Genomic DNA, 15,210 nt, shown 5'->3' on the forward strand with positions numbered 1-15,210 from the left:
TACTGAAGAATATGTATAGACTTGTCAGAGTAAATCACTTCCACTTCAGGAGGTGAGTACAGGACTCCGGCAGGAACTTGCAAAAAAGCTTAGGCACTCCCTGAAACCCAATCAATAGAGGTAAAAACAGAATTTATGATTTCCAACTCAAATTATTACTATCCCTGCATGTGATTTTAACAAGCCACCAATGCAAACATACGGAAGTTGTACTAGAGCCAAAGAAAAGCGTTACTGTTATCTGAGCAGCCTGAGACCTACTCCTTCGCCTCTCTGACCCTCACTGGGCTTTCTCATCTGTAAAATAACTAGCTCCCAGGGGTGTGGTAAGATACAACATCTTGAAGATGCTGTTAAAAATTTTAAATGTATCTATGGGGCACCTGGGAGGCTGAGTCAGTTAAGCATCCAACTCTCGACTTTGGCTCAGGTCATGATCTCAGTTTGTAGGTTCGAGCCCACCTCCAGGCTCTGAGCTGACAGAGCAGAGCCTGCTTGGGATTCTCTCTCTCTGCCCCTACCCCACTCTCACACAAGTGCACGTGCACACTCTCTCAAAAATAAATAAACATTTAAAAATATTTTTAATGTATCTGTCTAAAATTTATCCACACAAAAAAAATCAGCCTAGATTTTCGACATGGAAAGAAGGAAAGACTGTGCAAAGCACCATACGCACACCCTACTGAATGAAGTAGGCTCGGTTTGTTCTGAATTTCCTCCCTTTTGATAGCTGCCCAAAGCAAGGCCCAGGCCCCTCTTGGGGCCTCTACCCACCCAGTCCCTCCTCCCAGCACCCAGGTCGGCCTTTCTAACCTCCCTGGCTGCCCAAGATTAGATTACAGACACATTTTAGTCACTTGCTGAGTTTAAAAAACACCTTTCCCCAGACCCCCTCCCAGAGATCTGAATTATTTGGCCTGTGCAGCTGTGTTTTATAAGGTCCTGACGTGATTCTAATGCATAATCAGTGCTGAGAACCACTATTATGCTGAGTAGGCGACAGTAATTTGGAAAGGGTTTGGAAACTGCATTAGGAAACACTAATGCTTTGAGGTTCCAAAACATTCCCTTTAGTGTCTATTATTTTCTTCTTTTATCTGTGTGTTTCATCTTTCTAGCTAGATTGACAGACATAATTACTTCTTTTTCTTTTTAAAGCTTTTATTTAACTTTATTTATTTCAGGAGACAGAGCACGCAAGGGAGGGGTAGAGGGAGAGGGAGAATCCCTCTTAGCATGGAGCCCAGTGTGGGCCTCAAACCTACAAACAGTGAGATCATGACCTGAGCCAAAAAACAAGAGTTGGACTAACCAATTGAGCCACCCAGGCACCCCAGGCATAATTACTTCTATGTCTTTATTCCTCTGGCCTCAACATATGCTACATGTGTTCGTGTGTGATACATAACCTAATGCTTCTAATCTTTTTCTCATACCTGGTCCAGAAGGCTTCTCCAACCCATCACCTTCACTGGGAGGTATCATGTGTGGCTGCTGTGTCCCAGGTGGCTCTCAGCCTAGGCCTAAATGCCTAATGTGAATGGAGTGTTGTTTGCATAATATAATTAAACAGGGTAGGAAGAGCAGCTATTAAAATAGCCTATTCCCAAGCTCACTTAAAAACAAAATTTCCCTGTTCATAAACCTTTGAGTAAAAATAACTTCCAAAGAAGTGGAGGTTTATTGAAAACCAACCACTGTTTATAAAGTAGATTTAATAGCAAGACATATAAACACAGATCATTTAAGGGACCAGACCTTCAGAAGGCAGGAGAGACAGCCAACCAAAAATCACACACAGTCCAAGAGATCAACCAAAACTTGAGTGATCTCTATTTTGGCCTCTGCCTTGTTTTGTAGCTTGGAAAGTCACCTCTGTTCTCCTCTCTAGAGAACCAATATAAAATCATGAAACCATCAGAACCAGAAGGAGCCCCCCCCCCCCCCAGAGACCATCTCTAGTTAGAGATCTCACCGCCTATAAAAAGACTCCTCAGCTATCCTGACGGTGGTCAGCAAGCTCACCTTGGAATAATTCCAAAGAACAGCCACTCTTACCACATCACAAGACAAGCCCTTCCAATTCAGGACAGGTCGTTTTAAAGAGCCGCCTCACCCTGACTTGTAATCTGTGGTCGTTCCCCCATGTACACACTCCACCTTCTCCTCTGTACTCCTCCCCTCTCCCCAAACATGTCCATCATCTGCTGCAACACCTAAGTCACTACCCATTTCCAATATTTGAAAAAAGCTGCTATATGACCCATACATCTTGGCTTCTGCAGACCATCCTTCACCAGGATCCTCAAATTCCTTGCATGAAATTATTTTGAGACTAACCACCTTCCTAACCACCCTTCTCTGGATAGACCCTAGTTTGACCAAGTTCCTTTAAAAGATGGATCCCAGGGGCACCTGGGTGGTTCAGTCGGCGAAGCGTCAGACTCTTGATTTCGGCTCAGGTCATGATCTCACAGTTCGTGTGAGCTGGAGCCCTGCCCGGGCACCCTGCAGACAAGACCTGCTTGGGATTCGGGGGGAAAAAAAAAAAAAAAAAAAAAAAGATGGATCCCAGAACTTAACATTGAAACTCTCTGTTCAACGAACACTTGTTGAATGCCTAGTGGGTGCCAGGCACTCAGGCCCTAGAAACAGAAATAAAAACACCAGTGGAGCTGAGGAGACAGTCAAACCAAATCATTAAAACATTAAAAGAAGGTGCAGGGAGTGCTCTGAGGAAGAAAGCACCAAGTGCCTGGAAGCAAGGAACAGATGTGCCCGACACACTGAGAGAAAGACCCAGAAAGGTTTCCTTAAGGAAACAACTTTTAAGCTGAAACACTGGGTGGCATTTAAAAGGCTAGGTTTTTATTGGCTTCTTTGACAGTGCATCATACCTGCGGCATACTGAGCATGAAATCCACAAAAATCCTGAAGTCTCTTTTTCACACGTTTCTCTCCACCCTATATTTGTGGAATTCAATTTGGTGACCTAAGTACAGAATTTGACATTTATCCCTATTAGACTTCCCGTTAAGGTTCAAAGCTTTGATTCCTGGGGTTGTTTTTTTTTTTATTATTTAATAAATAAATGTGTGGGGCGCCTGGGTGGCGCAGTCGGTTAAGCGTCCGACTTCAGCCAGGTCACGATCTCGCGGTCCGTGAGTTCGAGCCCCGCGTCAGGCTCTGGGCTGATGGCTCGGAGCCTGGAGCCTGTTTCCGATTCTGTGTCTCCCTCTCTCTCTGCCCCTCCCCCGTTCATGCTCTGTCTCTCTCTGTCCCAAAAATAAATAAAAAATGTTGGAAAAAAAAAAAATTTTTTTAAAAAAATAAATAAATGTGTGAAATGGTATGACTTTTGAAACTGTGGGACTCAACTCCAGAAAGTAGGTACTAGTTTTTATTTCTATCAGAATATGTCGCACCTCCTTCCCACCCCCGCCAACATGCCACATTAAAAAACAAAACAAAACAAAACAGGGGCGCCTGGGTGGCTCAGTCCGTTAAGCGTCTGACTTCAGCTCACTTCATGATCTCACAGTTCCTGAGTTTGAGCCCCACGTCAGGCTCTGTGCTAACAGCTTGAAGCCTGGAGCCTGCTTCGGATTCTTGGTCTCCCTCTCTCTCTGCCCCTCCCCTGCTCATTCTCTGTCTCTCGAAAATAAGCAAACATTAAAAAAAACTAACAGAAAAAATAAAAACTTTGCCAATTTGATTGACAGGACGGTGCCTCATTTGTTAACTTAAATTTTTCTGATTACCAGAGGTTGAATGCTCCTCATGTATTCATTAGTATTGTTTTTACAAATTCTCTTTTTATGTCTTCTACCCAGTTTTCTCCTTCAAATATTCACTTTTCTTACTGATTTGTACAAGTTCTTCAAATAGTAACATTAATTCCTTGTCACATGTTGCAAACATTTTTCCAGGTTTTCATTTCAATTTTAACTTTGTTTATTGACATCCAAGAGGTTTTATTTTGCTCAAGAAACCTAGCGATTCAACTTTTCTTTTGTTACTTTTCCCTTTGGTACCATATTTAGAAACACTTTCCCAAGTTCAAGATTATATTAAAGTTTCCCATATTTTATCCTGACGCCTTGATGGCTTCATTTTTTGCATTTAAATGCTTAATCTCTTTGGAATTTATTCAGGTGCATGAAAGAAAGGCAGGGGTACCGTGCTTATTTTGTTCCACATGGTTAGCCAGCTGTCCCAACGCCATTGACTGAATTAATTTGTGTTTTTTTACCGATTCAAAAGGGCGCCTTTATCATATGCTTTGTCTCCACTTGTGTCCACCTCTCACGCATCTGAGACTCAGCATACCCACACCTGAAATTCATGACCTTCCCCTTTTCTCCAGCGTTCTCCAACTCTGAATGGTTATTTGTTCACGAAGTTTTCACGTCAAGAACATGGTTACTCCTTACCCCTGCCCTCTCCATCACCATCTCTCTCCCCGCCCACACACATATCAAGTCCCCAAATTGTAATCAACCCTGTCTCTCGAATATAGCTCTAATCCATCATTTTATGTCCAACTCTACACCGTAGCTGTAATCCACAATGCCATCTTATTATTCCTGGACCTCAACAGCCTCCTCACTGGGCCCCCAAATAAATCCACTCTTGGTTCCTCTGGCACATTAAATATAAATAAGGTCAAGCCACCTCCCTACTTTCAACTTGTGTTAGAACACAACCCAAGATTATGTAAGTGATATGAAGACCATGTGATCTAGCTCCTTCCTACCTCTACCTCATGCCACGCTTCGGTTCTCACACAGTTTCTAACATACCAGCCATCTTTTCACTCCTTGAAGGTTCCCAGCTGCTCTTCGTGTCAGAGCCTTCACATGTGAAGTCCCTTCTGTATTCCATGCTAGCCTCCCATCCCACCCCGTTCCTGCTCCTCACACACATGCCTAACTCTGGCTTATCTTTCAGACTCCAGCTGAAGTACCACCTCCTCAAAGAATCCTTGAGGAGGGGCGCCCTGGTGGCTCAGTTAAGCATCCAGCTTTGGCTCAGGTCATTATCTTGGGGTTTGTGGGTTCGAGTCCCACATCAGGTCCTGTGCTGACAGTGCAGAGCCTGTTTGGGATTCTCTCTCTCTGTTTCTCCTCTGTTCATGCTCTCGCTCTCCCTCTCAAAATAAATTTTTTAAAACTTACAAAAAAAAAAGAAATATAAAAGAGGCAGAAGGCGGGGTTTTGATGAGTTTTATGTCATTTTTATAACATCAAGTGCAATACCAGGCACATAGAATTGTACAGTAGAGAAAAAAATACTTGCAATACATTAGGTGAAGAAAAGACAGGTTGGAAAATTATGTGCGTGTATGTGTATGTTTTCAAAAATACATATACATGACTCAAAATTACACACATATATACTGGAAAGACATGCACCAAAATGACAACTGTGGTTAGCAGTAAGTAATAAGATTACAGTGACTTAGTTTCCTTCTCAGTGTTCTTCTGAACCTTCCCAACTTTCTACAATTACTACTAAATTTAAAACTCAGAGGAAAGGTTTTTTTAGACTTATTTCCCCAAAAACAGTGCTTTTTTTAATATATGAAATTTATTATCAAATTGGTTTCCATACAACATCCAGTGCTCATCCCAAAAGATGCCCTCTTCAATGCCTATCACCTACCCTTCCCTCCCTCCCACCCCCCCATCAACCCTCAGTTTGTTCTCAGTTTTTAAGAGTCTCTTATGCTTTGGCTCTCTCCCACTCTAACCTCATTTTTTTTTCCTTCCCCCTCCCCCCATGGGCTTCTGTTAAGTTTATCAGGATCCACATAAGAGTGAAAACATATGGTATCTGTCTTTCTCTAAAACCAGTGCTCTTAATGGAGTTGTGTTACGTACAAAATCTGTGGCAGTGATAATGATAATAGCTAATACTTATGTAGCATTTTTATGTGCCAAACGCTATAGAAACTACATTACATAAATGCTTATTGAGTCCTCGTACTCTATGATGAAGGCATTGTCCTGACCCCCCTTCTGCAGATGAAAAAGTTCAAGTTGTTCATGGGAAGTCACACAGCTGCTAAGTGTGTGGAGTCCAAGATGCAAACCCCGGGGATCTGACTCCAGAAATCCTTCTCTCATAAACTACTTCCCAAAAACCTAACCTTTCTGCTCTTGATTTGTACATCTTCCATGCTTTGTTAATTCTCACCCTTCGGGGAGGGGATAGAAATAGACAATATATGCACTTCTTGCATGAGATGAAAATCAGGCATCCACTACATATGGTATCTCTGCTTCAAACACACCCACCTTCCCAAAGGGGACATGGGAACAAGCAGAACCGAATGGAGATTAGCACTGACCACTACGCAATCCTCCCCCCATTACTGGCTCTCACAGCACCACAAGCCTCTCTTTCCAGCCCTCATCACAGTTGCGTTTTACATTTGTTTGTTACTTGACTGCTTACTATGTGCCAGCTGCAATTCTGAGCACTTTACACGTGCTTCTTTTCACCATTATGGCCCCCATTTTATACATAAGGAAACTAAGGCCTAGAGAAGTTAAGAAACTGGCCCAAGGTCACAAAGCTAAGAGGCGATGGAGGTAAGGTTTGACCTCTGGCTCTAGAGGCATTGCTCTCAAATGAATGAATGAAGGTATGTTCTCCATTTTCTAAAAAACCCTCTATCTCTTATTAGGATGGCTTAATTTTATTTCTGTAGGTGCTGAATATTTCTCATATATCATATTTCTAGTATTTTCATTTTTTATTATTGTAAATGGAAATTTTAAATATTTTCTAATTGGTTATTTGAGATATCAAGATGTTTATATGCTTATTACTTTGTAAACTTTTTATCATTTTATTTTATTTCATCACGGTAAGTGTACTCTTTAATCCCTATTCCCTATTTCCCCCATACCCCCACCCACTTCCCCTCTGGTAACCATCAGTTTGTTCTCTGTAATTAAGAGTATGTTTCTTGGTCTGTCTCTCTCTCTTTCTATTTCTTTTGCTCGTTTGTTTTGTTTCTTAAATTCCACATGAGTGAGATCATATGGTATTCATCTTTTTCTGACTTATTTCACTTAACACAATACTCTCTAGCTCTATCTATGTTGTTGCAAATGGCAAGATTTCATTCTTTTTGTGGCTGAATAATGTTCCATTATATTATGGAAACTTTTTATCCATTCATCCACTGATGGACACTTGGGCTGCTTCCATAGTTTAGTTTTTATAAATAATGCTGCAATAAACATAGGGGTGCATGTATCCCTTTGAGTTAGTGCTTTTGCATATTTTGGATAAATACCCAGCAGTGCAGTTCCTAGATCACAGGCTAGTTCTATTTTTAATTTTTTTGAGGAACCTCCATACCGATTTCCACTATGGCTACACCAATTTGCATTCCCACCTACAGTGCAAGAGTTCCCCTTTCTCCACATCCTCACCAATGCTTATTGTTTCCTGTGTTGCTAATTTTAGCCATTCTGACAGGTGTGAGGTGACATCTCATTGTAGTTTTCATTTGTATTTCCCTGAGGATGAGTGATGTGGAGCATCTTTTCACGTGTCTGTTAGCCATCTGTATACCTGTAACTTTGTAAACTTGTCGAACTCTTTCCATTAACTGTAATTTTAATTGATTCTCCATTATTTTAGCTATATAATCTCTTCATTTCTAGAAATAAAAATTCTGTCTCCTCCTTCCCAACATGAAGACATTATCTTTTCTCAACTAATTTTTATTGTTTAAATTTAATTTTTTATTTTTATTTGAATTTAATCAATTTTTCAAACTACATCCGTAGATATGTACTGCCTATATTTTAGTCTCTCTCTACCACCTACCCCCTCAGGCCCAAGCCATTCACTATGACACCAACAGAGCCACTTTTCTAAATCACAAATATGGCTCTTTCTCTCTTATACTCGGAAGTCTGTACCACCTCCATGTTTTCTGTATGATAAAGTCTCTCAGCATCATTATTACTTTTTATAAGGTGACCCCAAACTACTTTTTAATCTTCATTTAGACCATGATTCCAAAATCCCCCTCATTCATGATCCCTTTTCTCATGATTTCCCCAAATGGTCCTTCCTTATTTTCTTCCTTGGGACAACCATTTACTTTCTGGGGCCAACATGAGTGCCACCTCTACTCTGGCTTCCCAAGCTTCCCTGTCATTTCATCCCTGCTCTTGCCATGTCTTCAGAGCACCACACATAGACCTCTGTCATGGGACTTGTCACAGCCCAACTTGAACATGGGTACTTATTTAGAGCAGAGGTCAGCAAATTTTCATGGAGCATCAGATGGTAAATATTTTAGGCCTTCTGGGCCATATTTGATCTCTGTTGCATTTTTCCCCCCCTCACATTTTAATAGTAAAAACGAGTCTTAGCTCAGAGATGATTAAATAAATAAATAGACAGGCCACCAGCTATGGGCCATAATTTGCTTATTTCTAGTTATAAGTTCATCTCTCCTAGTTATAAGTTCATCTCTCCCACTGAACAGGTATCAGCTATCTGAGAGAGGGGACAATCTCTTACTCATTTTTGTATTCCCCAGCTCCTGCCACATAGAAGGCGTTCAATCCTTGAAGTCAATTGAACTGAAACATCAATAATTAATTTCTCCTGATGAGTCAAATACATCCCTGGACAATTTCCCCAAATCTTGAACTACCTTAACAAAAGTCATTATGCATTTTCAGTCTCTTAGGCATCTTAAAAGTCAGCTATATCCCCAGGGGAGGGGGGAGGTAATGCTTTTTGCCTTGTTTAGTAAGAAAAACTCTGATGTTCAGCCAAAGAGCCTCTCCCTCCCCGAAGGCAGCAAAAGTGCTTCTCCTATAGAGACTAGGCTGCTCCCGGGGCCCCCACACAGAATAGAACTCCAGCAAACTCCTTCTTGTCAAGTAACTGAATCAATTTCTCATTTCAGGAAATCATCTAGACTTGATGCTGTCTGGAGTACTTGCCAGGTACCCACCCTAGCCATCAACAATAGATCTACCTCCCATCTCACCATAATTGGGGAAGAAGGATTTTGCTAACTCATTAAGTGCCAGAGAAACATGGATAGTTACCATTACTCTTTTTATTTTATTTTATTTTTGAAAGAGAGAGAAAGAGACAGAGCCTGAGCGGGGGAGGGGCAGAGACAGGGGGAGACACAGAATCCAAAGCAGGCTCCAGGCTCTGAGCTGTCAGCACAGAGCCCAACGCGGGGCTCGAACCCATGAACTGTGAGATCATGACCTAAGCCAAAGTCGGACACTTAACCGACTGAGTCACCCAGGTGCCCCTGGTTATCATTATTCTTATTGCTATCACCCTGCTCCCCTGGTTCTCCCAACCAGACAAAGTTCTCCAGAAACTGATGATCACCACCTCCCTGGTTAAGAAACCAACACTGTTAAGTTTTTCTTGAAGAGCAGCACTTTATTGGCATAATCTCTGTCTTAACTTTGAGAGCTCAATGCCTGGCTTGCTGGGGCTCCCACAGCATGAGCTAGAAAGGAAGCTGAGAACAGGGAGAGCCATACTAAGGAGAAAATGGCCCACTGCATGTCTGCTCTGTGAGGCTGAGAGTCCAGTACTGTTTCCATGGGAACAAGGCAAACTTGAGGCTAATCGCTTCATACCTACAGCAGGCAAGCCCCTCTGGGCCCAGAAAAGCAAAGAACCAGAAGATACAGGCAGCGTCAGTCTTCAACCCAGGCAGTGCTTTTGAACGTCTGTGTAGAGCAGGAGCCAACAGCAACCCCCCCCACAAGACAAAGGTGGCAGAGAGCTGGCCATGCTGTTGGGATCCTCCCCCTGCAGGCCAGGGTTCAAAGGAGGACTCCAGGTCTTATGAGCATCTGGAGTGCAGAGCAGGGAAGGAGCCAGAGTGAAGTCACCCTGTAGGGGGCAGGTTATACCCAGCAAAGGCCCCAGTTCCTGGAGCACCAGATGGGTTTCAACAAAACAAGCCCCAAACCCCACTTCCTAGAGGAGATGAGGAACCCAATGTGCTCTAGAATGGAGGGGGCCAAAAGACAGTTAATAAAAACCCATGTCCCCCAGGCAAAATAAGCAGTCGCATAAGACTAGGTCCCATGACCACTCACACAGAGGGCTTGGCTCCCTATATGCACTAGTTGTCTCCAGGAGAAACCATCATTTCACACACAGGAGCGTCTGAATTCAAATGACGTGTTTACTAGCTGACATAGTTAAGACTCAAGCTCTGCCCAGTACAGAATCGCATCGGCCCAGCCACCTCCAGTGTCCAGCGAGGTGACAAAGGACACATAACTCCACTCTCGGTAGCCTCAGCTGCCCAGACCTACGCCGCTCCAGGCTTCTCTCTGAGGGGCTTCCCCAGCACAGTTCGACCCACTGTGCGCAGTGAACGCAAACTCAGGAGAGTTACGACGTGCTGGTAAGAGGAGGCCTAAGATTACAAACGCGAAACGTGAAAAAGGACTCGGGGCACGTGCACGAACCTGCGCCGCCGGCCTTTCTAGTAGCTTGAGGTCCCCCGAATGCACAGTTGACGCTTCAAGCACGCGTGCTTACAAGCAGCCCTTTCACCCTGGCCTGTGTACACGTGAACGAGCTTCCTTGCCCAGAACCGCCCTCCGCTCACAACACGCGCCGAGACGCCAGGGGCGTTTCCGGCCAGGCAGCCGTGCCGCGCCACGTGCTACGTTCTCTGCTCGCAGGTCCCCCCGCACGAGACTGTCTCGCCCTAGCGACTGGGAAGAGAGACGCTCGCTCCTGGAAATGAGGCGATCTGGTTAAATGGCGAGGGGGGTGGGGGGTGGGGGGGACTGCAGCCTCCAGGTGGAAGCAAAGAAACCAACCAACCAAAATAAAACTTTAAATCAGTACGCTAACAGTGCGTTACTAATCATGCAAAAAGCAAGGATAGAAAACATAGAATATAGAAGGTGTGGTACGTTACCCAAGAGCCCTGCCAAGGACCGCATGTCCTTCTCCATCAGCATGTAAATCTCCTCCTCCGAGAAGCGGCCAATGCCGTGGCCGTGCATCTCGCGCTTCACAATTCCTTTCGTTATGTGGCACACGACCCACCTCAGCAGGTTACTGAAGGGACCGCCACCACTAAGAGAGAGCATCTTCCGGGTCTCATTGAGATTGTCCACCCACTGGCAATAAGCTAACGTCCTGGAATTGTGTGGAAACAGGTTACTACCGGGCATTAGATACATGTCAGCTCCACAGAGTCCATTTCCAGGGAGTGCGTCAGAAGTTCGCACGCTCCGGAGGAAATGAGTCAGCGCAGCTTTTACAAAGAGCAGCGTGCATGGCAGATATTACCAGTTTCTGGTCAGGGCCTAGACCTCGGGTCTGGAAGAGAAACTAAAACAAATCCAGGTAACGATGCCATGCTACAATGCCACCAAACCTCTCTTGGCACCCGCCCTCAGATCCACGCCCCTCACCCCCCCCCCCCAACACCTCCCAAGGCACGCTTCTGCTTCCTCTGAGGCAACCCCTCAGAAAATACTAGAAACCCACTACAACAGGCTTTTAGGTGCGTACCTACGGGGACCCCAGGAAGGAGGCACAGTGACTGCGGTGCTGGCTTCACTCTCTTTCTTGATCTAAGTAATGGATATGCAGGTATATGCTCTGTGGTAATTAATTAAGCTGCACTTTTGTAATTTGGTGCAATTTGGGAGTGCATTTTATATTCTACAGAGTCCAAGAGTTTTTTAAAAAGGAAAACTTTTGCCTTTTTGACAGAGGATTAGGGAGTAGGTAGACCTGTCCGTGTTTATTATAAACTATATAAATTATAAATATTACGTATAGGATTTGCTCTCCAGAAAGTCAACTCTGCTTCAGTTTGTTTCTCCAGGGCTCTTAAAGCGAACACAAAACACCAAAGGAACTTAGTTGAGTTGTTTTTCCCATCTGGGTGATGCTCGTGGCCAAACGCTCCCATCCAGGAGTTCCCATGTTCTGTGCACAGACAGCTAAGCAGCTACCCGCTGTCGGTGCGGTGTGCTGGCTGCAATACTCAGGCCGACACTGATTTTGTTCTTGGAACTTGTGCAATTGCAGGACTGTTTCTACGGCTAATAAAGCTGGTAGATAGAAATTAAAACGGTTTCCTGCTGAAGGCTGAGAAAAGTATAGCTGTGAGAGTAGAGACATAAGATACTTTAGTTTTTCCCCATAATGAGCAATAAAAGATATACTGGTAGTCACCTCTACTCCTAGTGTTAGTTGACAGAGCAATGATGGCCACTTTGGAAAAAATATGTTTGCAGAGAGAACACAAGGAATCGTAATAAATTATAGCTACTTTTCTACCTCGCCTTTTTAAAAGAAAAACAGAGTCCCTTAAATGTTGATCATTTTATATAATTCTATTCTTTCCCATCTTCTTTTCTCTACAAAAGGAAGAAACAGAAGATTTCTGTAAAAAAATTTTAAGCATTCCTGATTTTTACTGGAAAAGTCCTACAGCCAATTTCAACATACCCTTTGTACTGTAACCATAACTCTTCTTTAGTACCTTTTTAAAAGTGCTTAGAAATCTTGTTAGAAAGCTTTGGGTACTTCTTTTTGTAAATTTCTCAAAATAAAGTATTGAGTCAGGGAATGGATTTTGCTGAAAACAGGAAAAAGTACATTGCAATGGTAAGTAACGAATATGTACAGTCAGAGCAGTCAATGGATCCTTTGACATAAAAGAATCTCACATTTACTCTAGTAAACTCTTTATAAAACATGAAAACTAAATGCTTTCCTATTTGTTTTTCTTTTTATACTTGCAGTTATTAAGGTATACATTCTCACATTCCATTAGAATAACTCAGCACTTTGATTCTAATTGTACTAGATTGAAATGCAATAAAAGGGCTATGGCATCCTTGATTATTTTGCAAGTCCGTGATCTGAGAATAAAACTAAATTATCCCAATAAGTGTGACCAGGTAATAGCATCCAGGAAGCATCTAAAGAGTAAAAATGAGGAATATGGTGGCTCTACACTGACAGGTTGATCTGGAAAAAAAAAAAAAGTACCTTCTTTGTAGACAAATTACACAGGTTTTATGATAAGCATAATTGGTCCTGAAGGATGAACAGAAGCTCACCAGGCAGAGCAGAGGGAGAGGGAGAGAAGGAGTGTGTGTGAAGAGCACTGGCCAGGGGATACAGGAGGCCTGGGGAAGCCTGTAAGAGTAGAGGCTGGAAGGGTGGGCCAGGACCAGATACGGACAGGCCTGAGACAAAGCGTGCTGAACTTTATTTTGGAAGCAAAGTTTATCCACCGAAAATTTTAAGCAGATAAGAAACGTAATCGATGTGTCGATGGAAGTGGAGAAACCACCGGTAGGAAGGCTGCTTAGAAGACTATGGCAAGACCCAAGAACTAGACCAATGGCAGGGGTGGTGGGCGGGTGTGGGGGGTGTACAGGGAATGCAGAGGAGAAACCCCGAGATATGAGAAAAAGAGTCTGTTGACCAATGGATTAGGTAAAAGGAGAGATTAGGTATTTTCTTTCAGGCTGATGGTTTGAGAGGATGATAATGCCATTAACCTTTATAGGCGGGCACACATCAGGTACAGATTTAGGTGATGAAAGATGCATTAAGCTGTTGCATTTGAAGGTCCCATGGAACCCCCAAGTGAGAATATCCAGAGGTTGAGAACTCAGGAGACAGGTTTGGATTCAAGATAGAGAATTTGTGGGTGAGGGCATATCAATGAGAGTTCTAAAGCCGTCAGAGGAAAAGGGGTCACCTAAGGAAGTTTCTAGGGTAAGGAGTGGTAATAGGGCATCCACAGTTCAAGGACCAAGATAGAAGGTGAAAACGCCAGACTGGAAAAATGCCAGCTTGGTGAGAAGTAGAGACACTGCTTTCTTGGAGATGGAGAGAAGGGAAGTGTCGCAAGACGTGAGGGGCTGCAGAGAGGTTCAGAGTTCCTGCCTAGTGACTTCACTTTCCTCCATAGAGCAGGAAATGGGGGCATGGGCACAGGATGAGGATGCAGCGATGGAGAGAGAGCTTTGGATGACTACTGGGTTCAAGTAGCAGATGGGGTTGGAAGAGGCAGCTGTTCTAGGTCACACAGCTAAGCTGGTAGGAAACCCTACCAATGCAATGGTGTAAGGTTCTCTTCCTGCCTTAGCGTGTTGAATGCAGGGCACAGTAAAAGGAACAATGGGTTGATCTGGAAGTCTATAGCTAGAGGTAACCCGAGAAACTGTCTGGTCTTCCTCTGTTCTCTTTCCCACCCTGCTCTTGGTTTCTTTCCTCATTCACTCCCTGTGCCCAATACTGTAGGCCAGTGTCAGGGAAGAGAAGCAGAGGGCCAGGCAGGCTCTATAAGGGTCAACCCCTGTGAAGTGGGTACAAACTTTGAATACCGAAGAAAATGGGTAACTCACGGATTCCTGAATCAATCATTGCAGGCAACAGACCTCATTTACACATGCTTCCATGTCATTACAACCAAGAATCCACCTCCTCCCATAACCAAGCTTCTGGCAAACTATTGACACTTGACGGAAACCACTCTCCTCCAAATCAACGATACCTCCTTCTTGCAAAATCCAAATAAAGACTCTTTCTATATTTATCTTTCTTGAGCTTTCTGCAACATCTGGCACTATCGGTGTCTTTCATAGAAGAGCCCTCCCTCAGCTTACGTCGGTTTCTACTGCTTTTCCTGCCCCCTCGTGCATATTCCTGAGATTTTCATCGCTATTCCTCCTACCTCTTACTCCACACTTGTGGGGTGATCTAATTCACACCCCGATTTCAAACTGATGACTCCCAAACCCATACCCAGCCCAGACCTTTGTCCTGACACCCAGGGATCCATGTGAGGCGTCCTCAGGAGCTGCAAACCCACATTTCCAAAATCAGACTCATCAGCTTCCTTCCCTTCAAATCTGCTTCTCCTCGCCCAAACCTGAAAGAATCCCAGGTGTTGTTCCTCACTGCTCTCTGTCCCTCACTCCTGACAGCCAGTCCCCCCTGTGAATTTGCCCTTTTCTCCAACTCAATTAGCACATCATCCACCACAGGTCTCCTGACATCCCTTCAAGGCCCTTCAGAAACCCAATTGCCCCAAGGCAGCCACAATGAGCTCCTAAAAGACAAATCTAGTCATATCAGACTGCTTTTCAGAGTCCTTCATGAACTCCCCATTCCTGAGCTTGCACACCA

General features: G+C 43.8%; 1 protein-coding gene across 3 annotated transcripts in view; it reads right to left on the minus strand.

Moving 5' to 3' along the window:
- The window catches only part of FAXC (failed axon connections homolog, metaxin like GST domain containing), a 76,714-nt gene that overhangs the window by 35,878 nt on the left and 25,626 nt on the right, over positions 1 to 15,210 (minus strand). For all 3 annotated transcript variants that reach the window (XR_006202722.1, XM_042939424.1, XM_042939423.1), the window contains one exon: positions 10,961 to 11,184. Coding sequence is in view for 2 of the 3 variants with exons in the window: in XM_042939424.1 (XP_042795358.1) it covers positions 10,961 to 11,184 (224 nt within the window). In the remaining variant the exon portion in view is untranslated. The remainder of the gene's footprint in view (positions 1 to 10,960; positions 11,185 to 15,210) is intronic.

The sequence above is a fragment of the Panthera leo genome, chromosome B2 (assembly GCF_018350215.1).
Source record: "Panthera leo isolate Ple1 chromosome B2, P.leo_Ple1_pat1.1, whole genome shotgun sequence".
Classification (NCBI taxonomy): domain Eukaryota; kingdom Metazoa; phylum Chordata; class Mammalia; order Carnivora; family Felidae; genus Panthera; species Panthera leo.